At 31.2% G+C, this 12,462-nt stretch overlaps 1 protein-coding gene across 1 annotated transcript; it reads right to left on the reverse strand.

Moving 5' to 3' along the window:
- Positions 1-10,951: 10,951 nt before the first annotated feature.
- On the reverse strand, positions 10,952-12,211 carry LOC108339095 (uncharacterized). Its single transcript, XM_017576244.1, has 2 exons — positions 11,590-12,211; positions 10,952-11,427 (listed from the first exon to the last, which is right to left on the reverse strand). The coding sequence occupies exons 1-2, from the start codon at positions 12,209-12,211 to the stop codon at positions 10,952-10,954; spliced, it is 1,098 nt and encodes a 365-aa protein (XP_017431733.1).
- Positions 12,212-12,462: the final 251 nt, after the last annotated feature.

A 12,462-nucleotide genomic window follows, 5' to 3' on the forward strand; every position in this document is an offset into this window, starting at 1 on the left:
GGGGAAATTAAGGGTGAATTTATCCCAGAGGGATGTGAAATGGTGGTGAAATGCACGCCAAATGCAAGTCCAAATGAAGTCTCTGGAGAGAGTTTCAGGGAACCGGGACTGCCGGTGGGAGGGAAAGTGGAGATGGGAGAAAGTGGGAGGGAGAGGGGAAGGGCTAAACCGGTTACAGGTAGTGGTGGATTTGATTCGAACATTGAAGAAGAATGAAACTGAGTTTGGAATCCGCCAATAAGAGAGTGACTCATGCGCCAATGATGGCAAAGTGAGGACAGTGGTCAATTGTGTTAATTGTGGAGTCAAATCGAAGCACTCCAAAAAAAAATCTTCCCTTTTTCATGCTAAAAACCCTCACAAATAATAAATATTAAATTACGTATATTAAAATTAATATATTATCTATAAATATTTAGATGAGACTGTTATAAATATAAAAAAAAAAGAGTAATTTACTCAATTGTTCCTATTTTTATCATTGACACTTTTTCAAATTATAGATATAAGAAAATAAAATATTAACAAATTTATTCAATTATATATTCATATATACACATATACAAAATTATATAAAATCTCTTTTAAATACATAACTAAAATTTTTAATACATACAAAAAAAGAAAGTAAAACCACTCAAACTATTTTTTTATTTTTTTATGTGACTGAAAGAGAAATTTGATATTTATAACTAAAATAAATTTAATCTCATAGTACATGTTTAACAATGAGTTTTGTTCGTTTATACACATAATTATTCAATAAAAAAAAAGAAAAACAAAAATAACATAGTCATGGTTAGTAATACCACAGTTATTAATTGTATATTCATAATAAAATATAAACTTTATATTTATCAGAATCTTAGAAAATATTAATTTTTCTCAGCTGAATAGAATCAAGCATCATCCAGATGTCCAATTTCTCATGCTATATACATGCTTAAAACTTCAAGATTTATTAATCATGAGTTTTAAGATTCATAGATATTCATGGGAATATTAATTTTTTATCTTATATCAATAACTAATTGATGGATCGTGCACACATATATATATATATATATATATATATATATATATATATATATATATATATATATATATATATATATATGTACATGTGTCCATTTTTTTTTTGTAATAATAAAAATAAACATATAATTAAAAACTTATTATTATAATAAAATTAAACGAAATATGTTGCTAAACTTTATATTAAAGTTATACAAAACTGTATCTAATGATTATAATTATATTTTTCATTAATGTTATAATAATATAATCATATAATAAATATTTATAAGTTTAAATCAAAATAAATAAAATGTATAAAAAATAGTTATAAAATACTTTAATGTTTACTTCTATAATAAAAACATTTTTAATTTTTATTATGAATTTTTTGAAATAATATAAATTAGAAATAACTATGAAATTTATAAAAATAACTTATGCCTAAAAGCAATTTAGTTTTTTCTTTCTTTCAATCATAAAATAACACATACATATATGTGTTCATAATAAATACTAGTAAGATTGAAAAGTATTTTATATCTTTTTATCTTATCTTATGGTCTCATTTATTGCATCTAAAATCTTTTTTATATCTCTAAATTATATTTATATAGAATAATTATCGTAATATAATATCTTAAGCTCTTGTGATTATAAATGGTAATAGGTTACGTGGGATATAATTTTATTTTCTATAACAAAAAAATTATTCATTATCTGTCTTGTTTTTTTTTCAATACTTATTTAAAAAATATTTGTAAATATTTCAAAACTCATGAATATCTATTAATATATATGAATATTTAAAAAATTATATTTTATAAATTTTTAAAATGAAATTTAAAAAACATGAAAAATATAATATAAATTAAATTAAACGTAAATATAACTAAAATTTAATTTTAATTAAACTTAACTTAATAAAATATAAATTAATTTTAATTTTAATTAAATTTAACTTAATAAAACATAGATTAAATTTTAATTTTTTGTGGATAATGGATATTCGCATGTGCAAGTAGTATGATGTTTGCATCTGACATGTTTATAAACGGGTTTTAAAATACTCATTATCCTCCGTGAATAATAAATACATGTTGGTATCAACTATTTGTCGTAGATTTTATATGTGAATACTTGCAAACATATTTTTTTTTTCATCCCTAGGTGTGATTCATATATTTAAACACATCATTAATATTTTCTAATCAACTAAAGATTCAATTTAACTATATTGTTGAATTAGTTTTTTATCATGTGCAGATAATGATTTATTTTAATTTTGACTCTTATTTTGGTGACAAGTGTCTAAAATAATGAATATTTTTTGTCAAATTTTCTCTACAAATACTATTTCAATGGTTATTCGAGGTCAAAGACATCATGGAGCAAGAAATTCAAATTAAACCATTGTATGAAAAATTGCCTCACACAAAGGGTTTAGTTTGTCTCTAAATTCATCTTTTCCACCACATATTTGTACTCTATGAACTGCAAAAATCAAAGAAAGGTTGTTAATGGCTTTTCAATCTTATGGATTAACATTATTTTTTTTCTTTTCCTGTGGATAGTGTTTTTTTATGTTGTAATGCAAGTTTCCTACTCGTAAATTTTACTTTGTGCAAGATAAAAATCAGAACTAATGTTGGTTTTTGAATGTTAGAGGTATGTGTTATATTGAACCATAAACAATGTTTGATTTTGATTTTAGTTTAATTTCTTTTATTTACTAGGTTTTCTTCTTCTTATTAACTTCATCGATTTTGATTTAATTTGTGATCAGCTATGATGCATCGATACATCAATTTGGACCATGTATCCATGTTCGACACATATCTATGTCTGATACTTTAGGATACTTTACCAATATTTATTAATGAAATATCTAATATATAGCAATAGTATTTTTATGATGACAATAATTTATAATTTTTTATGTTGACATCATTTAACATTTGATTTTAATTTTGATTTAGACAATATCAATCATATATTTATCATGTTTTTAAGAATTATTATACATTTTTTAATATACATATATTGCATATTATATCCTATTATTTTCAAATAAATGTATCATTATATTGAATACATGTTGTATCTAATACACCTATTATATTTGTGCATCATAGGTGATCAAACAACATACTGGACAAGGTTTGCTATACTTTTATAAAATTTTGAGTTTTATTTCTTCATTTTTAATGTCCATTTGTGAACATTTTAATATCCATTGTGTAATTTGTTTGTCTGAAGCTGAATCTGGCCAAATATAATAGATTTTTTATTTCATTTCAATTTTGATTTGTTTATTTTTTTCTTACTTCCTTTATTTGCTGTGTTTGTCTTTCTAATAATTCATGAATATTTTGATGTTTGTTGTCTATTATGTCTACGTGAAGTTGAATAGGGCCAAACATAATAGTGCTTAGATTTTATTTTAGGTTTGTTTTGTTTAATATGTTTTCTTACTCGTTTTATTATGGTAATTGTCTTTCTAATAATGTTGTTTTTGATTTGTTTATAGTAGTGGTTATTTTCGACATTTGGCAGCAATTTTCAAACCGATTTGGCCATATTATATATCTATTTGGGGTAGAAAAAAATTTCCAACATCGTGACAGCCCGTGTAGTTGATTATTCCTTCTAGATTTTAAAAAGAAAAAAATCATTTTCTATTTTTTGTTAATTTATTTGTTTTTTTCAAACTTTGCAAAAATATTTCACATACTTATACTTTGAATTTTGATTCTTTTTTGGGAACTTTTCATGGTATTTTGGTGCTTTGAACAAATTTTCAAGTCATTGGGATATATTTTTAGTTTTACCATATAGTGTATAAACAACAAACAAGCTCAAAAATAGAAAACGAAAGTTCATCAAAACCTAAAACGAAACTAACCATGAATGAATGTGTGTTCAGTACCGAAATAAATCGTTGCGCTATGAGGGAACAAGGTAATCGGTCAAAACGAAAAAGTACCTGTACACAAAACCAATCAGTCAAAACGAAAGAAAATCATCTCTAAAGTAGTTAATCAACAAACATTTTGTGTAAAATGAAGGAAAAATTAGTTGTGTTGGTCACTGAAAGCATCATCGTAGCAAAGAAGAAGAAGAAGAGAAGAAGAAGAGAAGAAGAAGCGAAGAGAAAGTGAAGATGTGCAAGAGGATGCTCTGTTATTTCATGAAATATAACCCTAAGAACATATATTACCACGGTTATTCTATTAACCGAAGCAATAAGGACTATATGCCTTCAGCTTTATAAAGAACTGCTGCCTAAAACCTTTCAAAAAATTAAAAATAATATTTCAATGAAAATTTTGAAATTTGTTTCAAACTTTGTGTCTCAGTTTGCGGTATAACCGAAACATAAAGACTTTATGACACCAATTTTCAAAACAACGGAGGCCATAGAGTTGTCCATAGGGCTGCCAATTGAAAAGACAACCTGCAACATCAAGACCTTATGGCAGTAGTTCTACAAGGAACCGAGGCCAAAAGTTCTATCCAGAAAGCTTGTCAATTGAAAAGTCTTAAATTGTCATTTTCGCAGGATCCTATGGCAGCGATTCTACAGAGAATCGAGGCCAAAAGTTCTGTCCAGAAAGCTTGTTAGTTGAAAAGTCTTAAATTGTTAGTTTCGCATGACCCTATGCAACGGTTCTATAGAGAACCGAGGTCATAAGTCTTGTACCGAAAGCTTATCAGTTGAAAAGTCTTCAATTGTCAATTTCGAAAGACCCTATGGCAACAGGTGTGAGAACAATCGATGCTAAAGGTAAGATATGACTTTGGTTTTTCTTTAACTGAGGTCTATATGTTTGCAAAAATTATAAAAATACTATTGCTTCTTTTTATGCTTTAGTTTCATGAGAACAAAAGCATAATAGATACGTTAAAAAGTCTCTCTTTTTACCAGTGAAATTATGTTCAGATGTTAAAAATGATGAATATATATCACAAGAATTACAATATCCTGAATTGTCAACTGTCGAGATCAACAAAATACTCAAGAAAGAGAAAAAATAAATCATCACCCTTTGTTATAGTTTGTTTTATTCATTTTCAATTTATAAAATATATTATTTTGTATAAAAATATTTTTTTACAAATATACCTAATACTACATGTTTTTCAATATTTAGTACGAATTTTAATTATGTTTGTTTACTTTCCAACAATGGATTATATATATTTTAGATATCTAAAGTTTCTTCGTATATAAAGTAATTATTACAAGATAAAATATTGTAATTATGCTGCATGATCTAGGATATATATATATATATATATATATATATATATATATATATATATATATATATTTTGTGTACGTGTGTATAAAAACAAGAATAATATAAACCTTTAAAACAATATTTGTATAAAAGGTTTAACAATTAAGTTATAAATATTAATTGTTAAACTTTAAAAACAAGGCTGTTTGACAATGTAACTCCAAACATTTCATCATCACCTTCAATTTTCGAAAATAATTTTACGGGTTACAATTTTATTTTTCGAACTTCAAAATATAATTAATGATTTTTTCTTCATTGAATTTCGAATTTCAAAATTCGATTAAGAATTTTTCAAAAATTTTATTATTTTCGAAATTTGATGAAGAAAATAAAAAATCATTAGTCAGATCTTGAAATTCGATGAAGAAAATGAAAAATCTTTCATTCGATTTCAAAATTCGATAAAAAAAATCTTTCGTTAAATTTCAAAATTCGATGAAGCACAAGTAATGGAACGTAGGGTTTTCTGAATTATAGAAGATAGTTTTGAAATTTTAAAAACTTTTGAAAATTCAAAATGAAATGATTGGAGATGTAAACTGAAATAGCCTTAAAACAATTGACTTGGAGATGATTATAAAAGAATTCAAACATAATGTGCCATTATGATTTTTTTTTTCTTTGCTATGACATGAGATCTTAAGTATCCTTTCCTTTTTTTTTTTACGTATACAAGAAGATGAATCTATGACTTACCTATGTTCCTCTTTGATGTTTATTCCATCAATGAATGATATTTCTTTACATATTTTTGAATGGTGAATGTCTTGATGTGCAATTCTAACAAGGGTTACCTTTTAAGTTAATTTTATTGAAGTCATCTATATTGATGTACTAGATATTTAGACTATACTAGTAATAGTCTCTCTTTTTTTTTCTAACCCATTTATAGAAAATTTTTGAAGTTATTCAAATTAGTATTTGATTGTTGTAGAAATGCATTTACTTTCTAAAGTTATACAACATTTTACATGTTGTTTGGATTTGAAACTTAATTATAAATTTATAATGCTCGTGGTATTAAAGCATCTAAGGTCTTTATAAAACTTTTCATTATAAAACAAAGTCTAGGTCGATTATCAAAGGGCACATATTTATTATATTCGATATTTAATATTCTTCATATATAAATTAATTTGGATGACAGGAATTAGAACTGAAACAAAATTTAATCACAAACAAAAATGAAAAGCGGAAAGAATTGAAAATAAATGGTCAATTTACAAATTCAAGATTTATAAAATTCCTTCTATCATAGTTCTATGATGATTTAGATTCAAGTTGGAACAGTTTTTCAATTAATTAATAAAAAAAACTCCATTGAACCAAAAATAATATATCATTTCATCTAATTTGTATTCATTTATTAAGATTCAATCAATTTTTAATTTGATTTATAAAATAGAAACGTAAATTAATATCAGAAAATGTGAAAATGAATTTAGATAAAAGAAGAATAAAGTCGTAACATTGAATGATCAATAGAAAACTCAATTCGAATTATAAGTTTTTTATTCTGTAAATTGAAATTCAAGAATTAATTTTTCATGAATAAAAACAAAGAATGTAATAAGAGAGAGAAAGAAAATAAAAAATAAAATTATAAATTTGAGAAAAAAACATAGGAGAGGAATAGACCATTTCTAAAACTTAAAAGCTAAATAGATGAATTATGTTTAAAATGAGCTCAAATTGTCTAATCATATCTCATTTAGTATATATACAAGCTCTCTGATAAGTTGCATAGATAAGCTTAATTGTGGACTCTAATTAAGTTAATAATATAAAAGTATAAGCAATAACGAGAAAAATTAAATCTAAATAGGTTTCTACAAAAATAAATAAACAAATTTACCTCAACTTCAAAAAAAAAAAACATAAAATATTAGAAGACTCCAAATCCAACAAAACATATGTTGATTTTGAAGCCCTGAAATGTATAATTCAAAGCGATTAGAATCTTTAAAAAATAATTTATATAGAAAAGCAATAAAATTATAAATAGGTGCGAGATCCTAGAAAATCATAACAATTAGTATATTGATCCAGTTGGTTAAGATAATTGAAAAATGCAATTTTATGAGATTAGGAAAAAATATAATAATAATAAAATAAAATATAGAAACTTTGGTGTATTTTTACTCTAGTAAGTTGGTTACAAACCGAATCCTCAAATACTTAGTGAATAAAAATGAATAGATAGGTTGGTTTTGGTTATGAAAATTAGAGTAGTTACGATTTATGATTTTTGTCAATGATTTCTTTTAGGCTATGAAATTTAGGGATAGTGGAGCTTTGTAAACCGGCCTAGAGGAAAACCGCAATACTTTAAAAAAAAACGTGTTGGAAGCACAAAAAATAGAAAAATAGTGGAGAAAACAAATAGTGAGACAAAAACTATTAGACGTAAGGTCATAAGAGGAAAAACACACAACAACGTTATTATATGAAAACATGTGTTGGCAAGAGAAAAACAAATATCTCTACTGATAAGCCTCTAGAGAGAAGTAGAGAAAAACGACTCTGCTAGGGTTCATCCACACGCACAAGCCGGTGAAGAAGATGATGATGGAAGCAACGAAAAAAGAGAGAGCACAAGAGTACACAAACAAGGTACTGAATAAACCTCTGTGTATTTCGTATATGTGAAAAGTATGAGATTACAACTTTTATATGTATGAAACTTAAACTGAATGCTCTGTTTTTGTTTACTCTAACCCTCCTCCTAAACAAAAACTTCGAAAAACATGATTTTCTGAAGAAAACCCTTTTTTTCACCGATTGAATCAGCAAAAACTCCATCTCCTCCATTTTAAGCTTTTTAAATCAATTAAAATCGGTAAAGACACTTCCTTCTGAGCACATAAACACTTTTCACCGATTAAAATTGGAGAAAACTCCTCCTAGGCCGATCTCCTTCTCTCTAGCGAAAACCCTAGGTTTTCGCACTCCTCCTGATGCGATCTTCACTGATCTCAATTCGCACCATGTCAATCTGCTTTCTGAGTGACAAAAAACATTCACCTTTAAGGGCTTTGGTGAGTATATCTGCTAGTTGGTCTTCGGATCTGCAATGTACCACCTCCAGTCTCCCGCTGCTGACCTGTTCCCTAGTGGAACCTAGTCTCGATGTGCTTGCTCCTACCATGAAATGTAGGGTGCTTAGCAAGATCTATGGCTGACTTGTTGTCAACAAGTAGCCTAACTATCCCACCTAGCTCAATCTTCAACCCTTTTAACAAGAATTCCAGCCAAGTTGCTTGACACGTAGCTTCACAGGCAGCTATGTATTCTGCCTCGCATGACGACAATGCAACCACTGGTTCCTTTCTAGAACTCCAGGAAATAGAAGATCCCTCTATGAAGAAAATATACCTAGCAGTGCTCCTTTTGTCTACCTTATCACCACACCAATCTGCATCTGAGTAAGAAGTGATTTGCACTTCTTCTTTAGTCTCTCCTCTTCACAGCAGAATTCCATAGGAGTGGGTACCCTGTAAGTACCTCAGTATCTGTTTGATTGCATTCAAATGTGATACTTTAGGACACTCCATGTACCTACTTATAACTCCAACATTGTAACTCAAGTCAGGTCTGGTATTACAGAGATATCTCAAACTCCCTACCATCCTTCTGTAAGTTGTTGGATCAACAACTTCCTCCTCTGGCTCCTTCTCAAGCCTTAACCCTACTTCTACTAGGGTGTTTGCTGCATTACAATCAACCATCTCAAACTTCTTTAGCAGGTTTAGGACATACCTGGACTGATGCATTACTATTCCACACTCAGTTTCAGTAAAATTTATCCTAAGAAAATAGTTGAGTTTCCCAAGGTCACTCATTTCAAATTCCTTATGCATTTCAGCTTTGAAACCTGAAATCAGCTCCCACAACTCCTAGTGACTAATAAGTCTTCCACATTCAGGCACACAATTAACTTCTCTGCTCTACCATTGTGTTGGCAGCACTGCACATACAACCCGTGTTCTGAAACACATTTCTCAAAGCCAATACTGCCCATGAACCCATTAATCCTCTGGTTCCAGGTCGTTGGAGCCTGTTTAAGCCCATAGAGAGCTTTCCTCAACCTATACACCTTATCCAGCTGCCCTTCAGCCTCAAAACCCAGCGACTGTGCAACATAGACCTCCTCCTCAAGCCTTCCATTTAGGAAAGCTGACTTCACATCCATCTGGTGTAAAGACCAACGAAACTTAGTGGCTAGAGACACCACTAATATGATTGTCTCCATCCTGGCTACAGGCGCAAACACCTCTCCATAATCCACTCCAGCTTTATGCAGAAATCCTTTAACAACCAGTCGTGCCTTGTGTCTCAGCACACACCTTGTGGGTTTATCTTTGACTTGTAAATCCACTTCAATGCTATAGGTTTCTTTTTAGAAGGTAGCTCCACCAATTCTCAGGTCTGATTCCTCTCTATAGAATCAATTTCCTCCTGCATAGCCTTATATCATCTCTCATCCTTAACAGCTTCCTCAAAATCAACTGGTTCAGCCTCTGCAATTAAAGCATAGTGCACAAAATGTTCTTCTGATGTGAGAGTGGCCTCATAGGACAAATCAAAATCCCTCCGGTGTGCTGGCAGATTTGTAACTCGTGATGACCTCCTTATGTTGTCATCTTTCCTGTCCTTCTCTGTTTCAACTACAGCAGTTGCATCTTCCAGAGTGATGGTTGATGATCCCTGTCAGTTGCTTCCCACTTCCAAACTCCAGCCTCATCCACAATCACATCCCTGTTGATACATGTTGTCTCTAATGCAAGGTCATACAACTTGTAACCTCCAGTGAAGTTATAGTCTACGAAAATTAGAGCCACTCCTTTGTCATCTAGTTTTCTTCTCAGCTGGTCTAATATATGGTTGTAGCATATAGAGCCAAAGATTTTCAGATGTTTGACATCTGGTTTCACCCTTGTCCATGCTTCTTCAGGTGTCAAGTCATCCAGTCTCTTTGTTTGAGACAGATTCAGTATATAGGTGGCTGTCAGCACAACCTCTCCCCACAAAAAGTTAGGCAATCTATTACTCTTTAACATGCATTTGACCATATTCAGTATGGTTTTGTTCTTCCTCTCTGCTGCATCATTGTGCTGTGGTGTATAGGGAGGGGTAACCTCATGCACAATCCCCTCATTTTCAATAAAAATTTCTGAATTCAGTGGTGGTATACTTCCCTCCTCCATCTGTTCTCAACACCTTAACTTTCTGCCCACACTATCTCTCCACAATATTTTTAAACTTCTGAAATACCTACAACACTTCTCCCTTTCTTCTAATCAAATAGACTCAACACTTCTTAGTCCAATCATCAATAAACAGTAGAAAGTACCTGTTGCCTTCAGGTGTCTCTCTACTTGAATAGGACCACACACATCTGAATAGATCACCCCTAGTTTCTCTGTAGATTTCTGGGGTAAACTTTTCTAGAAACTGACCCTAGGTTGTTTGCACTGAATACACTCCTTGCAAACAGTTTCTAGAGCTTCCACCTTAGGCAAGTCATTCACCATATTTTTCTGGCCTAACAGAGACAAATCCTTAAAGTTTAAGTACCCATACCTTAAATGCCACAACCATTCCTCCTTACTTTCTGATGCAGTGAAGCATTAGTGCTTTACTGCACTCATTACTACTCTAAAAGTCATGTTCTGTGACAGCTTAGCCTGCACAACAATCCTCTTATGTTGATTGAAAATGCTGATATTGTTATTCTCAATTTTCATCACATATCCCTTCTGTAGTAGCTTCCCCAAGCTTATCAGATTCGTTTTCAGTCTTGGTACATACAATACCTCTTCAATTATCACTTCTTTTCCCTCTGCATCCCTTAGAACAACCCTGCCAGATCCCTCTGCATTCAGACTTCTATCATTAGCAAACTGAATCTTTCCTTGTGTAGCCCCTTGTATTCTCACAAACCAATCCTTCCTCCCTGTCATGTGGGTGGAACACCAAGAATCTAGGTACCACACAATATTCTCAGATGAATCATCCTCGGTTTTGGCCATCAACATTACTACCTCCGAATATGATTCCTCATCTTGGGCCAGATTGGCCCTCTTCTTGGGCTTGTTTTTAGCACCTTCACATTTCCAGCACTCTTTGGCATAATGGCCAAGTTTCTGACAATTATAGCATTTAACTTTCTTTTTGTCAAACTTTCACTCTCCATCTCCATTCTTCTGGTTCTTCACCTTTCTTGACTCACTGGACTCTTCTCCTTGCTGGTCCTATGAGTCTTTACACTTTCTGCTGCCTTTTCCTCCTTTCTTGAACCCCTTCTTGCCCTTAAACTGTGATCTGGCCTGTAGGGCCTGTTCTTGACACTGCTTGCGCTCATTGATGCGATACTCATGAGCTTCTAATGAGTGCAGCAACTCCTTAATCTCCATGGTCTCCAGATTACGAGCTTCTTCAATAGCCACCACTACATGGTCAAATCTGGGTGTTAGGGTTCTCAAAATCTTATCCACAATGTACACATCTGAAATTGCATCCTTGCATGCCCTCAATTTGTTCACCAACTCCTGCACTTTGTCAAAGTATTCTGCCACGGTTTCATCCTCATCCATGATCAGAATCTCAAACTGTCTCCTCAGTTCCTGCAGTTTTATCTTCTTGTTTTTGTCTCCATCACCATATGTCTTTACCAGAATGTCCCACACCTCTTTTGCAGTATCAGCCTTTGAGATCTTGTTGAAGATCTTTGGGCTGACACATTGATACAGCAGAAATATGGCTTTGCTGTCCAGTTTCACCTCCATCTTGTAACTTCTTTTCTCCTCTTCAGTGGCTCTTGCACCCAATTCAGGTAGCCCATCTTCTATAACCTCTGAAACATCCTGGAAGCCAAAAATGGCTTGCATCTTGATGCGTTAGTCATCAAACTGCTTCCCATCAAACACTGGCAACGGTCCTTGTATTCCTCCAATACTTGCCATCCCTTTCTTGCTAGAATCTTGCAGTTTCTTTGATTTTTACACACCCAAAGAAACCTTCTTTCTCCTCTTCTGGATACACACAATTCCAGTCACCAATCACACACCCACTGTACACACTAGGAACCACACAACCTATGCTCTTGATACCATATTAGACGTAAGGGCATAAGAGGAAA

Source organism: Vigna angularis, chromosome 5, assembly GCF_016808095.1.
Source record: "Vigna angularis cultivar LongXiaoDou No.4 chromosome 5, ASM1680809v1, whole genome shotgun sequence".
In the NCBI taxonomy this organism is placed as follows: domain Eukaryota; kingdom Viridiplantae; phylum Streptophyta; class Magnoliopsida; order Fabales; family Fabaceae; genus Vigna; species Vigna angularis.